The sequence below is a fragment of the Pelophylax lessonae genome (assembly GCF_965119305.1).
Source record: "Pelophylax lessonae genome assembly, chromosome: 3".
NCBI classification, from domain to species: domain Eukaryota; kingdom Metazoa; phylum Chordata; class Amphibia; order Anura; family Ranidae; genus Pelophylax; species Pelophylax lessonae.
The window spans coordinates 516,410,437-516,429,131 of record NC_138770.1 but is presented as its reverse complement, the minus strand read 5'-3'; the positions used below and the strand labels follow the sequence as shown (position 1 = coordinate 516,429,131).

Genomic DNA, 18,695 nt, shown 5'->3' with positions numbered 1-18,695 from the left:
ATCTGAAAATATCTAATCTACCAACTATACCAGCTGAATCTTTAATGTCTTTGGAAGACGATTTAACAGAGACAGAATTTAAAGCAGCATTAGAATCTATGGAAGGGGGAAAAGCACCAGGACCTGATGGCCTAACAGTAAACTATTATAAGATATTTAAAGTACAAATCTTACCATTTTTAACAGCATATGCGAATTCAACATCAACAGGGGGTAAATTAAGAACGGAGACACTAGAGGCCAAAATCACGGTCTTGCCAAAGCCAGATAAAGACCCATCATGTAGTTCTAGCTATCGTCCCATCTCTTTATTGAATGTAGATGTAAAACTGATGGCAAAAGTTTTAGCTTCCCGTTTAGGACCCTTGATACCACAATGGGTAGCTTTGGATCAATCTGGCTTTGTGCAAGGGCGGGAAGCCCGAGATAATGCATTAAGCGCAATCTCCCTGATCCACTTTGTCAGGCTAAAATCCCAGCCCACCCTTCTTCTTTCTACAGATGCTGAGAAGGCGTTTGATAGGGTGGACTGGGATTATTTAAAGGCGACTCTCCAACATTTTGGACTTGGGCCTAAGATAATGGAGCGGATATTTTCACTTTATGCCTTACCAACAGCTAGGGTCAAAATAAACGGCTCACTGAGCGAACCCATTATTTTACATAATGGAACTAGGCAAGGATGCCCCCTTTCACCTATATTGTTTGTCGCTTTGTTAGAACCGTTGCTGGCTACAGTAAGAAAAAGTGTAGATATCAAGGGGATACACATAGGAAAATATATACATAAATATGCTGCATATGCGGATGATATTCATTTTTTTTTTTTTTTTACAAAAACCATTTATCTCTCTACCTAATCTAGTCTCTGCATTGAAGGAGTATCAATTACTATCTAACTTCAAGATTAATATGAATAAATCGGAAATAATGAATATTAACCTCCCCCCCCCCCCCCCCTCTGAGATTGATAAAATTAAGCCCTCATTTCCGTTTAGGTGGCAATCACGAAGTTTAAAATATCTGGGAATCTAGCTTACGCCTAAAATCTCTAGGTTATTTAGATATAATTATATACCATTAATGAATGGGATAAAGGACCTCCTAAGGAGGTGGTCATCTATTTCACATTCTTGGGTGGGGAAGGTAAATGTAATAAAAATGGCTATACTACCCCGAATATTTTTATTTCAGATGATCCCACTGGGCGTCCCTATCAACTTTTTTTCTGTAACGCAAAGATTACTCTCTAAATTTGTCTTGAAAGGCAAACCACCTAGAGTTGCAAACACAACTCTATTTTGTATTAAATCAAAGGGAGGCCTCGCGTTACCCCATTTGAAATTATATTATGCGGTAGCCTTATCTAGAATAGTTGATTTGGTACATACAAATAAGACTCTGGGTACAGGTGGAGCAAGAATTATGTGGGGTAGACTAAACTCTGGGTACAGGTGGAGCAAGAATTATGTGGGGTAGACATTTCTAGGTCTCCATGGATACCACATTTAGAACATTTGACACCTTGGCTTCACCAATTACTCTAGCATCGCTAGTGGTCTGGGATGCTATGTTCAAAAAACTTAAATGGACGTATAATTCACCCTTAATGCCACTAGCAGGACATGCCATGTTTCCCCCAGGCATTTTAGACCCTGGCTTTAAACACTGGTCCCGGGAAGAGGATCTACGCCTTAATGTGGTTATTTTAGCACCTTCACCGAAGCACTCATCACTTTTAGGCACTATCAAGCCATTCAAATATACCATTATCAAGGTATCACTCTTTCTTTTTAACATCATCCAGCACACTGGCACTTTATAATGAATAATATATGGTCTGGTCCCTTAGCCCCATAAGGACCATATCTTACTGGGTCTAAGTCATTTTTCTCCATTTTAAATCCAGCACTGATTATTTTTCACAAGCACTGTGCACTTTTATAAGACCCACAAATTGGCTCCTATGTGATTTTAGGTTCTCTTAGAATTTTTTTTTAGCTAGCTTTTTCTCCGGAATTCTTTCCGGAGCAACTATGCCGGGCTGGGCACCCGCCTGTGTTCCTGGTAGGTATGGTGACTTAATGTTGTCCCCCCCCCCCCCCCTCCCTCCCTGGCGGATTTTGGTGTGGACGCGGGCCCCCTCCCTGGTATGGTTGGACCCTCGCACCCCTGGGTTTCCCTCTATCCTGTTGTGACCCCCTCCCTCCACGTGGGGGAATTTTGGGCCTGCTGAGGTGCCAGTACCGGCTGATGTATGCCTTTTTGTCCTCTCAAGTTTCTGCCAAGACTTCTTTGCAGGATAGAGGCTGAAGGGATTCCAGTTACTCTTGTGGCTCCGGACTGGCCTCGTCGCGCTTTGTACGCTGACGTGGTCGCAGACGCCCTGTGGAGACTTCCTCTCAGGGAGGATCTACTGTCTCAGGGGCCAATCTTCCAGCTTTACAGTCGCTGGTTTTGATGGCTTGGCTGTTGAAAGCCAGGTGCTGAAGGACAGGGGATTGTCTGCTTCAGTGATTCCCACTCTGCTAAAAGCGAGAAAGGTGACTCCTAGGAAGATTTATCATCCTACATGGAAGTCGTACATTGCGTTGTGTGAGTCCCTTGGGACCCACCCTCGCTCCAATTGGGTGGCTCGGATCTGGGCTTTCCTTCATCTACGTTGGGCGGAGCGCCATGTTCCGGCTCTCTCCGTTGTCCACATTCCCAGAGTGGAAAATTGGCAGGCAGATTACCTCAGCCGCCAGGCCTTATATGCAGAGGAGTGGTCCCTGCATCCGGTGGTGCAAGGCGGCGACAGGGTCGTCTGTTCACACCTTTACCAAATATTATAAGGTGGATGTGCTGGCATCTGCGAATGCCTCCTTTGGCCCCAAGGTTTTGCAGGCTGCGGTTTAGGGGCCCCTTGGCCTTCCTTGAGGGTATTTTTTTTATTTTTTTCCGGTGGACCTCATCCTGATGAGTCCTGTGTTGCCTGGTTGGCCATGGGGACTATTTTTTATTTGTTCTGCTGTACCCACCCCTCATTTGGGTACTGCTTTGGGATGTCCTTACTGATATGCATCAGAGGACTGCGTCCGTCAATGAACGATACAGAAAACTAAATTTTTTAACTTGCCGTAAAATCCTTTTCTCTTAGGTTAATTGATGGACGCAGTACCCGCCCCTCTATTTTTTTTTTTTTGTGGGTTGGTGTGCTTTTCTCTGACACTGCTATGATACAAAACTGACATCCTATGCAGGAAGAGAGAGGGTATACCCCCAGGGACTGCCCATAGGCATAGCCAGAAATTCTTTCTGCCTAGTGTCCTACTCCTGTAGGGGGTGGTATTACCCTACTGATATGCATCAGAGGACTGCGTCTGTCAATGAACCTAAGAGAAAATAATTTTACGGTAAATCAAAAATCCGTTTTTTTACTTCCAGTTAGAAATATTGGAGTTCCAGCATGCTGTTTTTTTGGAGACAAAATAAAAACATTTACCCTGGCAACATTAAAGCCACTCTCTTGCAAAGGATAACCCAACCCACAACCATCATGCCATAGTTTTTTGTTGGTGTCCTCAGGAGAGTGGATATGTCTTCTCCAGTTCTGCTGTTGTCTGTTTATTTAGATTTCTTCTATTTACAGCTACTGGTAAATTCATGCTGGATGTATTAAACTCTGGAAGGGTCTCCAGTAAGCCACCAAGCACAAGTTTTCCCTGGTGGTACTTTTGCGGCAATGCTGAAGGGGTCTAGTTAGTCAAACAGCACAGATTCCCAGTTTATTATCGATGCTGGTGTTCCAGTTCAGATAGGACAGCTATTCAGGTCAGGCCAGTCAGTAGGCTTGAGGGTTGCCAATGGAACACTTGACCCAGAGCTAATCTATCAATGTTACCCAAAAGTATCAATAAATACATTTTTAAAAGCCTTTACAGCTCATCAGTTTTGAGTTGGTTATAATGAGGCACCTAGAATATTTGCACCCATTATGTGTTGTGCAGTTGTTTACATACAGTATCTCACAAGTGAGTACACCCCTCACATTTCTGTAAATATTTTATTATATCTTTTTATGTGACAACACTGAAGAAATTACACTTTGGTACAATGTAAAGTAGTAAGTGTACAGCGTGAATAACAGTGTACATTTGCTGTCCCCTCAAAATAACTCAACACAGCCATTCATGTCTAAACCGCTGGCAACAAAAGTGAGTACACCCCTAAGTGAAAAAATGTCCAAATTGGATCCAATTAGCCATTTTCCTTCCCCGGTGTCCTGTGACTCGTTAGTGTTATAAGATTTCAGGTGTGAATGGGGAGCAGGTGTGTTAAATTTGGTGTTATAACTCTCACTCTTACTAGTCACTGGAAGTTCAACATAACACTTCATGGCTAATAACTCTCTGAGGATCTAAAAAAAAAAGAACTGTTGCTCTACATAAAGATGGCCTAGGCTAGAAGAAGATTGCCAAGACCCTGAAACTGAGCTGCAGCACAAAGGCTAAGACCGTACAGCGGTTTAACAGGACAGGTTCCACTCAGAACAGGCCTCGCCATGGTCGACCAAAGAAGTTGAGTGCACGTGCTCGGTGTCATATCCAGATGTTGTCCTTGGGAAATAGACCTATGAGTGCTGCCAGCATTGCTGCAGAGGTTTAACCACTTCCGGGCCGCCCACCGCAGATTTACGTCGGTACTTTGACATTAAATACCGGGGTTATGGCAGAAGATAGCTGCCTTAACCCCAATATTTTTTTTTAAACTGGCGGTGGTCCTCTTTCACATAAAGGTGGTCCCAGCAGCAGATTCGCCGCGGGATCACCCTTACGGTGTGGCGGGAGAGGTCACCCCTCCTGCCGGCAGTGGAGAAAACGATCCGGTCTGCGCTCCTTACAGGCAGGAAGGCCCTCACTCGACTCTATGGTCTTGGAGGACCAGAGCAACGTCAAACGTCGTCTCCTAGCAACACATTTAAAGAGCCAATTTTTTTTCATCATGAAGAAAAATTACTTTTTTTTTTTTTCTTAGTGTAGATGTGAGGTCTGAAGTCTTTTTGACCCCAGATCTCACAGTAAAGAGGTCCCGTTTGCTTATTTCTATTACAAGGGGTGTTTACATTCTCACACTGTGTAAAAAATAGATTAATAGGAAAAAAAAAATTAAAGCGCCCTGTCCTCGTTAGCTCGCGCGCAGAAGCGAACGCATACGCAATTCCCACCCACCTATGTAAATGGTGTTCAGCTGTTCAAACCACACATGTGAGGTATCACCGTGATCGTTAGAGCGAGAGCAATAATTTGAGCCTTCTCTGTAACTCTAAGCTGGTACCTGTAGAAATTTTTAAAATGTAGCCTATGAGGATTTTTTAGTACGAAAGTTTGTCACCATTCCACGAGCGTGCGCAATTTTGAAGCAGGACATGTTGGGTATCTATTTACTCGGCGTAACATTATCTTTCACATTATAGAAATAATTTGGGCTAGCTTTACTGTTTTCTTAAATGTATAAGTGAATCCCCGCTTAGGATATGAAGGTGATAAAACCAACTGGCTGCAGCCTACCTCTAAAACTATAATCCAAAGATATATAGTTAAGATAAAGGGAAGGAAGAGGAGGTAGATGCCCTGATGACGTTGGACAGACGAAACGCGAAGAGCGGCATCACATCCGCCCTTGGTGGTACGCATATCCGGTTTTGTGGAACGCACGGCGTCCCGGAAGTGCGCGATCGCCACTGTTTTACTTTCTGCTGTTTGCTTGCTAGAAGATTGTGAGTATTATTTTAATAAATATATGGAATTTACCTTACAATACTACACTATGTGAGCCCCTTCTTTCCTCATATATACCCGTGGAATACATATGGATCGTATGAGATAAACAAGGTTTAAAGAGACCAGACCCGGGCAGGTTATAGCTGGTATACCCAGGGGACACCATCCAGAGCTGTCAGAACCATCCAGGGAGACCAAGGGTGGGGATCCGAGTGAAAGAGCCAATATTATACAAAGGCCTGTTACCCCTGCAGGGGTAGTTACCTCTGGTAAGTGCGGTCCTGGGAGTGCGGGGAGCACAGAGTGATCGCTTTATTAAGCACCCGTACGGATCTTTAACCACCTCAATACTGGGCACTTAAACCCCCTTCCTTCCCAGACCAATTTTCATCTTTTAGCGCTGTTGCATTTTGAATGACAATTGCGCGGTCATGCAACACTGTACCTAAACCAAATTTGTGTCATTTTTTCCCCACAAATTGAGCTTTCTTTTTGTGGTATTTGATCACTGCCAGTTCTTTTCTTTTTTGGTGCACAAATAAAAGACCGAAAAGTTTGAAAAAAAAAAAAAAAGTTTTTTGTTTAGGTTATAAAATTTTGTGAATAGATAACGTTTTTTCCTGCACTGATGACGCCGCACTGACAGGCACTGATGAGGAGACACTGATGGGGTGGCACTGATTGGGTGGCACTGATATGCAGCACTGATGGGCACTGATAGGTATCACTGATATGCGGCACTGATATGTAGCATTGGTGGGCACTGATATGTAGCATTGGTGAGCACTGATATGTAGCATTGGTGAGCACTGATAGGCAGCGCTGATGGGCGTCACTGATGGGCGTCACTGATGGGCGTCACTGGTGGGCGGCACTGATGGGCAGCAATAATGGGCACTGGTGGGCGGCACTGGTGGATGGCAATAACGGGCACTGGTGGGCAGCACTGATATATGGCATTGTGGGCAGCACTGATATATGGCATTGTGGGCAGCACTGATATATGGCATTGTGGGCAGCACTGATATATGGCATTGTGGGCAGCACTGATATATGGCATTGTGGGCAGCACTGATAGGAGGGCACCACTGGCAGGCTGTTTGCCATCCCTGGTGGCCATGGTGGGCATCCCTGGTGGCCATGGTGGGCATCCCTGGTGGTCATGGGTGGGCATCCCTGGTGGCTCTAGTGGCACCCCCCCCCCCCCCCCCCAGGGCTGCACTGGTAATCAATGTTCTGATTACCAGCACAGACCCCCCCTGTGATCAGTGAGTACTTAGAAATACTCACTGATCACCCCAGCTCCAGTATCGATCCTCTTCTCTTCTCCTCACTGACAGGATCTGTCAGGAGGAGAAGAGATTGAAGCCGTTACAACCGTTACAATTGCATGACGGCTGTGATTGGACACAGCCGTCATGTGATCAGGAGGGCCAATCACAGGGCCCTCCTGACGCATCTTGTTGCGCTGTGTCCGAGGGACACAGGCACATCGAGATTGCGGCGCTGCGCGTACCCGCGGCGGCGCGATCTCGCTCCTTCTGAAGGACGTTCCGGAACGTCCATTCAGAAGGACGAGACTCCCACCCGGCCGTATATGTACAATGGCCGGTTGGGAGGTGGTTAAAGGCACCTGCACTGAAGTCACTTTGAATATAACATCATTTGGTACCTTGTAAAGAACTGTATCAGTTTTCTTATATACCCTAAGGATATCTATTGGACAGTTACATATTTATTGGACTATATTTTTTATCTAGCTGAATTTTTTACCCACAATATTATATGTCATTTTTATACGTGGTTCCCTGCTGATTTTATACTGTGGTTTTTAGATCGTATTCATCTTGAAATCTGCTTTTTGTGATTCAGTATATACAGTTTTTTCACATTTGCACTTTTCAGGTTTACCATTCCTGTTATACAAGTTTAATAATTATTGCTTTTGATATTGATTCAAGTTTTTAGATCACATATTAATTATTGCACACGTCTATAGGTTTTATATATTGTAGCATTTTTCAGTTTTTTTAGTGTTTTATATGCATATGCGATTTTGGTGAATCGCACCACGTAACAATTTTTTCTTTTATTTGATTGAAAATTTCATCTGAGCAAATTATGATTTAGTACTTCTATGTACTAAAGTGTTTCCTTATCACCTGTTTTGCACTATTTTATTATTATTAATTTTTCTGACACTAGACTGTTATAGGAATATCCAATTCTTTATTACAAAGTGCACTACAAGATTAAGATTACATATTCTTTTTTGTTTGCACACCTCTCTGGGTAGTTGCTTCCCCCCAGATAATCACAATCACCATATTTAGTACTGAGTCACTTTTAGGGTATTTACCCCTTAGTTTTGCACTATTGCACTTTATTTATTTATTGCATCGTCATATCTATTACATATTGATTTCCAGGCAGCGCCATTTACCTCCTCTTCCTTCCCTTTACTGTTTTCTTATTTTTTCATTTAAAAAAGTGATTTTTTTTTACCAAAAAAAAAAATAGTTTGGAAGACTGCTGCTCAAATACGTTGTGATAAAAAATATTGCAACGATCTCCATTTTATTCTCTAGGGTCTCTGCTAAAAAAAAAAATAATATATAATGTTTGGGAGTTAATCTTCTAGCAAAAAAAAATGATTTTAACTTGTAAATAACAAGTGTCAGAAATAGGCCCGGTCCTTAAGTGGTTAAGTGCTCAGACCCTACGCCGAACACTGCATCAAATTGGTCTGCATGGCTGTCGTCCCAGAAGGAAGCCTCTTCTAAAGATGATGCACAAGAAAGCTCCCAAATAGTTTGCTGAAGACAAGCTAAGGATATGGATTACTGGAACCATATCCTGCAGTCTGAGACCAAAATAAACGTATTTGGTTCAGATGGTATCAAGCGTGTGTGGTGGCAAACAGGTGAGGAATAAAAAGACAAGTGTGTCTTGCCTACAGTCAAGCATGGTGGTGGAACTGTTATGGTTTGGGGCTGCATGAGCACTGCCGACACTGGGGAGCTACAGTTCATTGAGGGAACCATGAATGCCAACATGTACTGTGACATAATGTAGCAGAGCATGACCCCCCCCCCCCCCCTCCCTTTGGAGACTGGGCCACAGGGCAGTATTCCAACATAACGACCCCCAAACGCACCTTCAAGATGTCCACAGTCTTGCTAAAGAAGCTGAGGGTAAAGGTGATGGACTGGCCAAGCATGTCCCCAGACCTAACCCTATTGAGCATCTGTGGAGAATCCTCGAACAGAAGGTGGATGAATGCAAAGCTCTGATGTCGTCATGGAGGAGTGGAAGAGGACTCCAGTGGCAACCTGTAAACCTCTGGTGAACTCCATGCCCAAGAGGCAGTGCTGGAAAATAATGGTGGCCATACAAAATATTGACACTTTGGGCCCAAATTGGACATTTTCGATTAGGGGTGTACTCACTTTTGTAAAAGAACAAAACAAAGGAAGTTCCCCCAGGGTTTTTTTAGCAGCAATGTTTCAAATCAGAAACTTTTATTTAGTAAAAAATATTTTCTTTATTAACAGTTCATAAAAAAGGCTTGATGCCACATGAAGTTAAAGAATCTGGTTACATAGACAAAGGAATCATCAAACAATTGATAACATTTGTTGCATGGTAGCTATAGTAGGAGCTGCCAAACAAGGACATACTCCGACGCGTTTCAACCTTTTAAAGTCGCGGTCTTCTTCAGGGGGTGTATTCTATAAAATATATGCATAACATTAATATGATCCATTCCATCAAATGTTTTTGTGAAAACAACAAGATTGAACATGTATATGCAATATATAATTACCACTGGAAGGTGAAACAACAGCTTGCAACCAATGATTGAACTAGACAGTCCCTGTAAGTCCCACCGATTTGCACAGTATTCGCGGGAAAGTGGCTTGCGGATAATCACCTTTATGGCACAAGGAGGAGAGGAAAGAAGGATCCGAACCGAGAGTGCACTCCCCACAGGTTTGCTGAATTGTTAAAAAAATATGTAGTTTTGGCAGTTGATCAAAATTAAGATTTACTAAAATAAAACAAAAACGATAAAACATGGATGTATGCATGCGTGCATATGCAGAAGCACATTTACACGTGTTCCCGCGTATATATGTGCATGCACACATAGGGTATTGATAATGTGGGTAAAAGCATAAGAACACCTATGCCATGTGCAATATATGGTTGATTCATCAATCTGTGGCATTGATTGAAGAGAAAAGTGTGAGAAATAAGGGGTAAAGAAAATTATATGATACAATATATTGCAAATAATAATGGCATATAGGAGTGAAGGGGCAAGAATTAGTGATAAAAAAAATTTACTTACAAATCGTATTGTTGTAATACTCTTGGAGATATCCTGCTCACACCACGGTGCCCGGGAATGTACTGGGACCATGTGGAGAGCAAGGATATATTTATGTAGGGATCTTAATTAGATAATTGCCAAACTGAAGGGAGAGTCAACCCCCCCCCCCCCATAGCAAGATCCTCCCATCCACATCGTCCATTGTCATGGCCGCAAATGCAGCAGTTACGTCGACTCCGGCGTCCCTGAAGGCCTAAGCCCCGGCCACCGCCGTCCCTTCCACCGCAAATGACGTGGTCTGTCGGAATAGTGCGCAGGCGCGGACCACGTGACTGCCAGAGCCACGCATGCGCATCCAGCCAGGAAGACTCAGAAGTGAACACGGGACGCCGCTGACACAGAAAGAGCCATCCCCCTACCAGAAGACCGGGGGATGTGCAAGCAGGGGAGAGAGCAGAAACCGCGCAATCCCCCTACCTGTGTCGGGAAGCCAGAAAGATCCTACGGACTGTCCGCAAATGGGGGGAATAAGGAACATAAATCTAAGGGAATGACAATAAACAAAATAACAATACACTATGTATGGAATGGATCAGATTATTAATGTTCTGCATATATTTTATAGAATAGACCGTGACTTTAAAAGGTTGAAAAGCTTTGGGGTATATCATTGTTTGGCAGCTCCACTATAGCTACCATGCAACAACTGTTATCAACTGTTTGATGATTCCTTTGTCTATGTAACCAGATTTTTTAACTTCATGTGGCATCAAGCCTTTTTTTTATGAATTGTTAATAATAAAGAATATATTTTTTTACTATAGGTTTCTGATTTAATAGATTGCTGCTAAAAAAAACCCTGGGGGAACTTCTTTCGTTTTTGTTCTTTTCCATAGTGTGGGGTGTGCAGCACCTTTTTGGCTCCATATGTGGTACAAACTCCTTTTTTTGTACTCTCTTTTGGTGGTTTAGACATTAATGGCTGTGTGTTGAGTTATTTTGAGGGGGCATCAAATTTACACCGTTATACAAGCTGTTCACTCACTACTTTACATTGTAGCAAAGTGTCCTTTCTTCATTGTTGTCACATGAAAAGAAAATATTTACAAAAATGTAGGGGTGTATTCACGTTTGTGAGATACTGTACATAAGCCTGCCCTTTGCATGCTCATGTGTTGAGTGTGTATATATATATATATATATATATAATATAATTTTTTATTTATTTAAAACTTTTAACTTATTTTATTATTAGTTAAAATGTAACCACTTGGTATAGCAAGACTAACAATCACCCAATTTGACAGTATTAGACAGGTGACAGGTCCTCTTTAGGTAAACATCCGGTATTTGGTACCCCTAATGTCTCCCCCACCCTTTGTCCAGCAAGCACAGGCTTCTGCTCAAGAGGATTACCCATGTTTCTAGCCTGGATTTTGACAGCTCTGCCTCTTTAGGACGACTGACTCCTTTTTGTATTCCTCATGGACCCCATGAGTCCCGGTTTACATTTGTGCGATGCGGGAACAATGCCATATGCGATACGCAGTGGGTCAGTTAAAAGTTAACGTCACCCCCAGTTGCGATCTGCAAATTCGCACAGAATCGGATCGCACTAGTGTGAACCACTATGCGATCCGATTCTGCTGCGGATAAAGAAAGGGTCAGGTTCGAGTTTAGTGCGGATGCGGTGCGAATTCAGCCATACAAAGTGTATGGCTGAAATTTGCACCGCACATAAGATCGCATGTAATTTAGGAGCAGTGCGCTCCGAATTACATGCGATCTCCGTGATCGCACTAATGTAAACCGGTGCTAAGGGTACACCATCATCTTGGTCCTCCATCTCTAGGTGGTTCAGGAAGTTATCCAAACATATTGTCTGAAGGATTGGGCTCCACCGTTTCCTGTCAAGACACACTCTACTAAATTTGTAAGCGCCTCTTGCTCTTTTCCGCATGCAACTTTTTGCAAAGTTTTCAATGCTACCAACTGGTCTTCTACTAAATGTATGTTCAGGCCTTACCTAATGCCAGCTTCAGGCGTTGAGGTGGCCCATTTGAGCTGCAGGCAGTTCCCCAGTTTTGTGTTTATTTTTTGGGCCTGTTGCCCTTTGTTGCAGTGCTGCTTATGCTTTTGGATGTTTCGACATATAATTCATCTTTCCCTCAACAAATGCTAAAAAAAATTTAAGATTTTCGTACTAAACATAAAACCCCTTGCCTTTATTGTTCTACACACATTTTTGTATTCATGTTTCTGTTAGAGGCAAGGAAAGATGCAATGGTGCGTTGATGCGTCGATAGCCAATGGATAACGCCATATTATAAAAGACAGCAAAAAAATACTTTTACATAAACCTGCATATTGTGGATTTATTGTGAATTTGCTTTTTTGCCCAAGGGGGTATATAAAAATGATAGATGGATGTGAACCAAGAATATGTACATAACCCATGAGTTCACAATGTGCCTTGTAAGCACAGCTTGAGAAGTTATGCTGTTTTTGCTTTTTTGTGTGTTTTATGTTTGCATGTATTTAAACTTCGAAAACACAACCCAGTACACAGTATATAATGTATTACATCATTGATCATTTAGAAAATGCACTGCTCTGCTCATGTTTGTCGGTATTCTATATGTAAAGACAACTATTGTCGTCATAGTATGTAAAAATTATTTTCCCACACAGACACAAAAATGTTTCAGTATGATTATAGATAATTGGTAGTGGTATATCGCCAACTTATATCAAGCACAAATGATAGGCAACACTGATTAATGTATAGTCCAACAAAAGTGCAGATATACTCCAAAAAGGTCAGATATCAAGAAGTCCAACACCAGGAGATGGTATCAAGGTAGGAGAAGGAGATGACCATGTGCATCAAACAATAAAGATGTCCTCTTACCGGAACCAATTGACCACCGGTTAGGGTAGGTCAAAATGGGCATGTATTCAATTGATTCCCTGGAACAGGCAAATCTCCGGAAAGCAAACAGATCAATACAGGTAGCGATTCCAAAAACTCCACTCAGGTGTTCAGCCTTAAATGACCCATATACCTCCAAAGATAGAGAACAAACTCCAATGGCATAGTAAACTTCTTTATTAAATGAAAAGCAAGTAAAATTGGCAACTCACATGTCCACCAACAGGTAGCGCATGGAATAATTAGGAAGCCAGAGTAAGCGTATCGACGTGCGGGCGTAGCTGACGCGTTTCATCACAAGTAGGACATTGTCAAAGGCAAAGCCCACACCCGTCGTCATGCTTTAAATATGGTAAATACAGGAAATCCTATTGCGGGGACCCGGAAGTCACGGAGGCTGTAACTGCGTCGCGCCGAAAGCCGCGTAATTGACGGAGGTGCGTCACTTCCGGTTACAATGTGCGTTCTAGCACTAAGCTATGTGAATATCCCGGAAGGACGCACCTCCCTCTCGCTGGTAGTAGGCTGATGCTTGCGCTCCAACCCAAACTACTTGCTAACCGGAAATAGACAGCAGCATCATAGCATTCACCTCATGGACGCCACAAGACATACATTCTGAATGTCATCAAAAAACATTTAACATTCGTAAAACACATTTGAGACTTGCCCAAGCACCCCAGACAGGAAAAACGGATAAAAACTGTGAAAGGTGACCAGACATGCTCAAACATTCATAGGAAAACGGGAAAAAAAAGCTAAATATAAACTAAACAATACTGGCTTACATAAGACCCCATTCAGTATGATTGCCTTTTTAAAGAGTATTAATAAGCAGTAGAAATAATTATATTATTCTAGGAATAGCCTTAATATCTCTTGAAAACTGCATATTTAGGACATACTGTAATTGTGTACCTTCATACCTTTTCTTGCTACTGGGGCAGCCCTAGTATATTGTATGGACAGGCTGAAAAATAATTAAGCACAACTAAATATTATTTTTCCAAATTACTTTAAATTACTATAATAAAGGTATGTTGAAGAATGAGGTGCGCAAACAAAAAATTAATCTTCAGTAGAAACCGAAACTTTAACCTTGTTAAAGTAAATGTGTGATGTGCAAAAAATGGGTGCGCTAGATGTGAGCAATGTGTGTTGAACCAAAAGGGAAAACACAATGAACAAAATACCTAATAAATATAAATATACACAGATATTATAAATGGTGCACAATGTGAACAAAAACGTGCTATGAAAATATGTGCAGTCCAAAACAAGTTCAAAATGGAAAAAAAGGCTGAAATTTTCTTGATGGTGAATGAAGGTGAGGCAGAGGACGTGCAAACACCAAATCCCTCTTGGCACCCATGTGTAAAGAAAAGAGGTAATACCCTTACCAACTCAACATAATCAAACACTTGAGAAGATGACACCAGCCAGTGTAATAGATATGAAGTCCCAACCTTTCTCTCTTCCACCTGATATGTGGTATATCAAAACTCTTACCAAAGGCAAGTATTGCACAGGTCAGATGGTGAGTGGTAATGTTCTCCACATCATCAGGCAAACTATCCAGACTAGCAGGCAGTGAATTCTCTTGTAAACCTTATTCCGACTCCTGTTGCTGTATGGGGGTTGGTCTCTCTCCTATACCCCTCACACTCAGTGACAGATAGTGCCCAAAAAAGAATGAAACAGGCAATAGTGCATTACCTCTTAAATGATTGGGAATGGAGTCGATGCTTTATCAGGGTAAACGCTTTGGGGGGAGAAGCCTGCGCCATCACCACCCGTGGTCCGCGCTGCAGAGCGGCCACGATTGAATTTGCAATCGCCTATTTATTCAACTTAACTAAGTGTTCTACCTTTTTTTAATAAAGTCGTTTAAGAGGTAATGCACTATGGGCACTATCTGTCACTGAGTGTGAGGGGTATAGGAGAGAGACCAACCCCCATACAGCAACAGGAGTCAGAATAAGATTTACAAGAAAATTCACTGCCTGCTAGTCTGGATAGTTTGCCTGATGATGTGGAGAACATTACCACTCACCATCTGAGTTATTGGGTATAAGTATTGCACAGGTCAGATGGTGAGTGGTAATGTTCTCCACATCATCAGGCAAACTATCCAGACTAGCAGGCAGTGAATTTTCTTGTAAATCTTATTCTGACTCCTGTTGCTGTATGGGGGTTGGTCTCTCTCCTATACCCCTCACACTCAGTGACAGATAGTGCCCAAAAAAGAATGAAACAGGCAATAGTGCATTACCTCTTAAACGACTTTATTAAAAAAAGGTAGAACACTTAGTTAAGTTGAATAAATAGGCGATTGCAAATTCAATCGTGGCCGCTCTGCAGCGCGGACCACGGGTGGTGATGGCGCAGGCTTCTCCCCCCAAAGCGTTTCCCCTGATAAAGCATCGACTCCATTCCCAATCATTTAAGAGGTAATGCACTATTGCCTGTTTCATTCTTTTTTGGGCACTATCTGTCACTGAGTGTGAGGGGTATAGGAGAGAGACCAACCCCCATACAGCAACAGGAGTCGGAATAAGGTTTACAAGAAAATTCACTGCCTGCTAGTCTGGATAGTTTGCCTGATGATTTGGAGAACATTACCACTCACCATCTGACCTGTGCGGTACTTGCCTTTGGTAAGAGTTTTGCTATACCACATATTCGGTGGAAGAGTGAAAGGTTGGGACTTCATATCTATTACACTGGCTGGTGTCATCTTCTCAAGTGTTTTATTATGTTGAGTTGGTAAGGGTATTGCCTCTTTTCTTTACACGTGGGTGCCAAGAGGGATTTGGTCTTTGCACGTCCTCTTCTTCACCTTCATTCACCATCAAGAAGAGTTCAGTCTTTTTTTCATTTTGGACTTGTTTTGGACTGCACATTTTTGTTCACATTGTGCACCATTTATAATATCTGTGTATATTTATTAGGTATTTTGTTCATTGTATTTTCCCTTTTGGTTCAACACACATTGCTCACATCTAGCGCTACTATTTTTTTGCATATAATAAAGGTATAACTGAAGGAAAAACCTTTTTTGAATAGAGTTGAGAGGGATTAGAACACCTGTAAGGTTCTCATTGCTATCTGTTCCTGTTGGGGATATTCACTCCCTCTGTCATGTTTCCTGTTACCACTGAAAGTGAAAATAAATTAAAATTCCAAATTTTGGCTTCTCCCGGAACACTAATAAGAAAAATTTAAACGGGAAAACTAGTTTATTTCAGGTACTTATATAGCACTGTCAATTTACACAGCGCTTTACATATACATTGTACATTCACATCAGTCCCTACCCTCAAGGAGCTTACAATCTAACTAACTGACATTCATACATACACATACCAGGGCCAAATTAGACAGGAGCCAATTAACCTATCAGCATGTCTTTGGAGTGTGGGAGGAAACTGAAGTATCCGGAGATAACCCACGCAGGCACAGGTAGTACATGCACACTCCTGGCAGGTAGTGTCATGGTTGGGTTTCGAACCAGCAACCCTTTTGCTGTAAGGGGAAAATGCTGACCATTACACCGCTGTGCCGCCCGTTCTGGCGACCTTGATGACAACCAGGGATTCCTGCTCTTTGGAGGGATTTCCTCTCACTTCTTGTTTTGCCTATGGGACAGGAAATAATAGGAAATGTACCCAATAGTACAGAGATGGCACAAAAATAAAACCTGACTGTTATAATCCTCCCTTACACTATCAAAAAAAACTTTTGTCTTCAGTTCTACTTTGACAAGTACATAAAGCAGTGTCGGTGCGTTAGGAGAAGCCAACAGTCTGATGATTGCTTAATAAGTATGTGTTGAGAAAAAACAAAAGTTGTTATATGCAGCATTGGATTGATCTACAAAGGCTAATAGGGTAATCCTCCACATCATGATTCGGATACCTTGAGCATAGTTCTTTTATACTCAAGGGTGTTCAGTTGAATGAGCTCTGCTCTGCTGACTCTCTTCAATCAGCAGTTTTTTTGGAATATAAGGCCATGGGGAGTGAGAAACATAGATGGTCATAAAAATGTATATTGTGAATTTCCGTACTGTTCGTTTTTTAAGTTGAAGGTCTGTCCAAGCGATGTTTATACAGCAGGAAAATCCGCAAAGCCTTCATATAAATATCAAATAATTGATTTTATGATGTGCTTTATTGTACATTATTTACTTTTTTTTTTTTACTACTTTTTTCTACAGAATTAGGAATTCCTTCGTCTTTGGACCTAGTAAGTAGTGACCCAGCCCATATGGTTGCATCATTTAGCAGTGGTCACACAAGCATCTTTAACATGGAAACACACCAGAAAGTCCTAACGTTAGAGTCTTGCATAGATACAGGTATGTCTCCGATTTTGAGATTTCAGTTTGATTATTAGACACATATTTAAATCTCTAAAGAATTAAAACCTACTGTCTATATTGGTGGCAGGGGAATAAAATGGATACCTCTATTTTACACTGGAGATCTGAGTTTTTTTTATTAGAACTCTGCTTTTAATCACTCTCCTTAATGCTTAGATTGTATGAAAACTAGCCAACTAGTTAATGAGTACTTAAGTTTTTCTTTAACAGAGAAATGTTTATTTCAGTAGATTTATGTATGCATTGTTTTCTCTAGGTGTTAATACTAGCTGCCAGATAAATAGAGTAATTAGCCATCCGACTCTTCCAATCAGCATCACTGCTCACGAAGATCGTCACATCAAATTTTATGATAACAATACAGGTATGTGTCGTTTTTTGTATTAAAAAAAAAAAAAAAGCACAAGAAAAATTTATGCCCCCTGAAAAAATTTCAAGGGTTCCCATATGTAGGAAACCTTCCCTAATGACTTTATGGTATATAGGGGGGTGGAGTTATCCATGGATGGTTCAGGCATAGAGGTCACCACAAATTTTTGGAACAGAATACTTTGATACTGTATAGCCTGTGAACATTACCAACTTAAAGCGGAGTTCCAGCCATTCACTCACCTGTCCAACGGTCCAGCGATGCGGCCGCCTGAAGCCTCGATCCTCTCCCTCGGCGCCGGCATCACTGCTGTGGGCACCCGGCTGTGACAGTTTGCGGCTTCACAGCCGGGTACCCACTGCGCATGCGCGAGTCGCGCTGCGCGCCGTGATTTGCCGGCAATCTTCTGGGACCTCTGACGTGTCCCAGAAGATTGCAGGGAGGGAGGGGGAGAGGAGAACTTCCGTTCAGGGCGCCGCGGCGCTCCGAGCGGAAGTAGGAGCGGGTACCTGTCAAAACTAGGTACCCGCTCCCCCCCCAAAAAAATGACATGCCAAATGTGGCATGTCAGGGGGTCAGGACTCCCTAAAGCGGAAGTTCCACTTTTGGGTGGAACTCCGCTTTAACCTTGGGTGGATGTCCTTAGATTGAAGTTGAGATATCTGAATAATGTCTGCAGCTGCAGGCATCATCGGATATCGTGTTTTTTTTTTTTTTTTTTCCAGCTAGAGATTCCCTCTCATGTACAATTAATCATAGTGGCCGCTTGATTGCTTTTACAGCCGGTAGGAGAGGAGCCAGAGAATGAATCCAGTGGCGCCGCCCCTTTACCATGGAGCTGCACATGGACCAGATGGTCCCCGGCCATCTCTATGACCCTTTGGTTGCCGCAAGCGATGTCATGACATCCC

The 18,695-nt window shown here is 42.3% G+C and overlaps 1 protein-coding gene across 2 annotated transcripts in view; it reads left to right on the top strand.

Moving 5' to 3' along the window:
- The window catches only part of STRN (striatin), a 239,659-nt gene that overhangs the window by 184,503 nt on the left and 36,461 nt on the right, over nt 1-18,695 (top strand). For both annotated transcript variants that reach the window (XM_082252290.1, XM_082252289.1), the window contains 2 exons: nt 17,250-17,390; nt 17,671-17,778. In XM_082252290.1, coding sequence (XP_082108416.1) covers nt 17,250-17,390; nt 17,671-17,778 — 249 coding nt within the window. The remainder of the gene's footprint in view (nt 1-17,249; nt 17,391-17,670; nt 17,779-18,695) is intronic.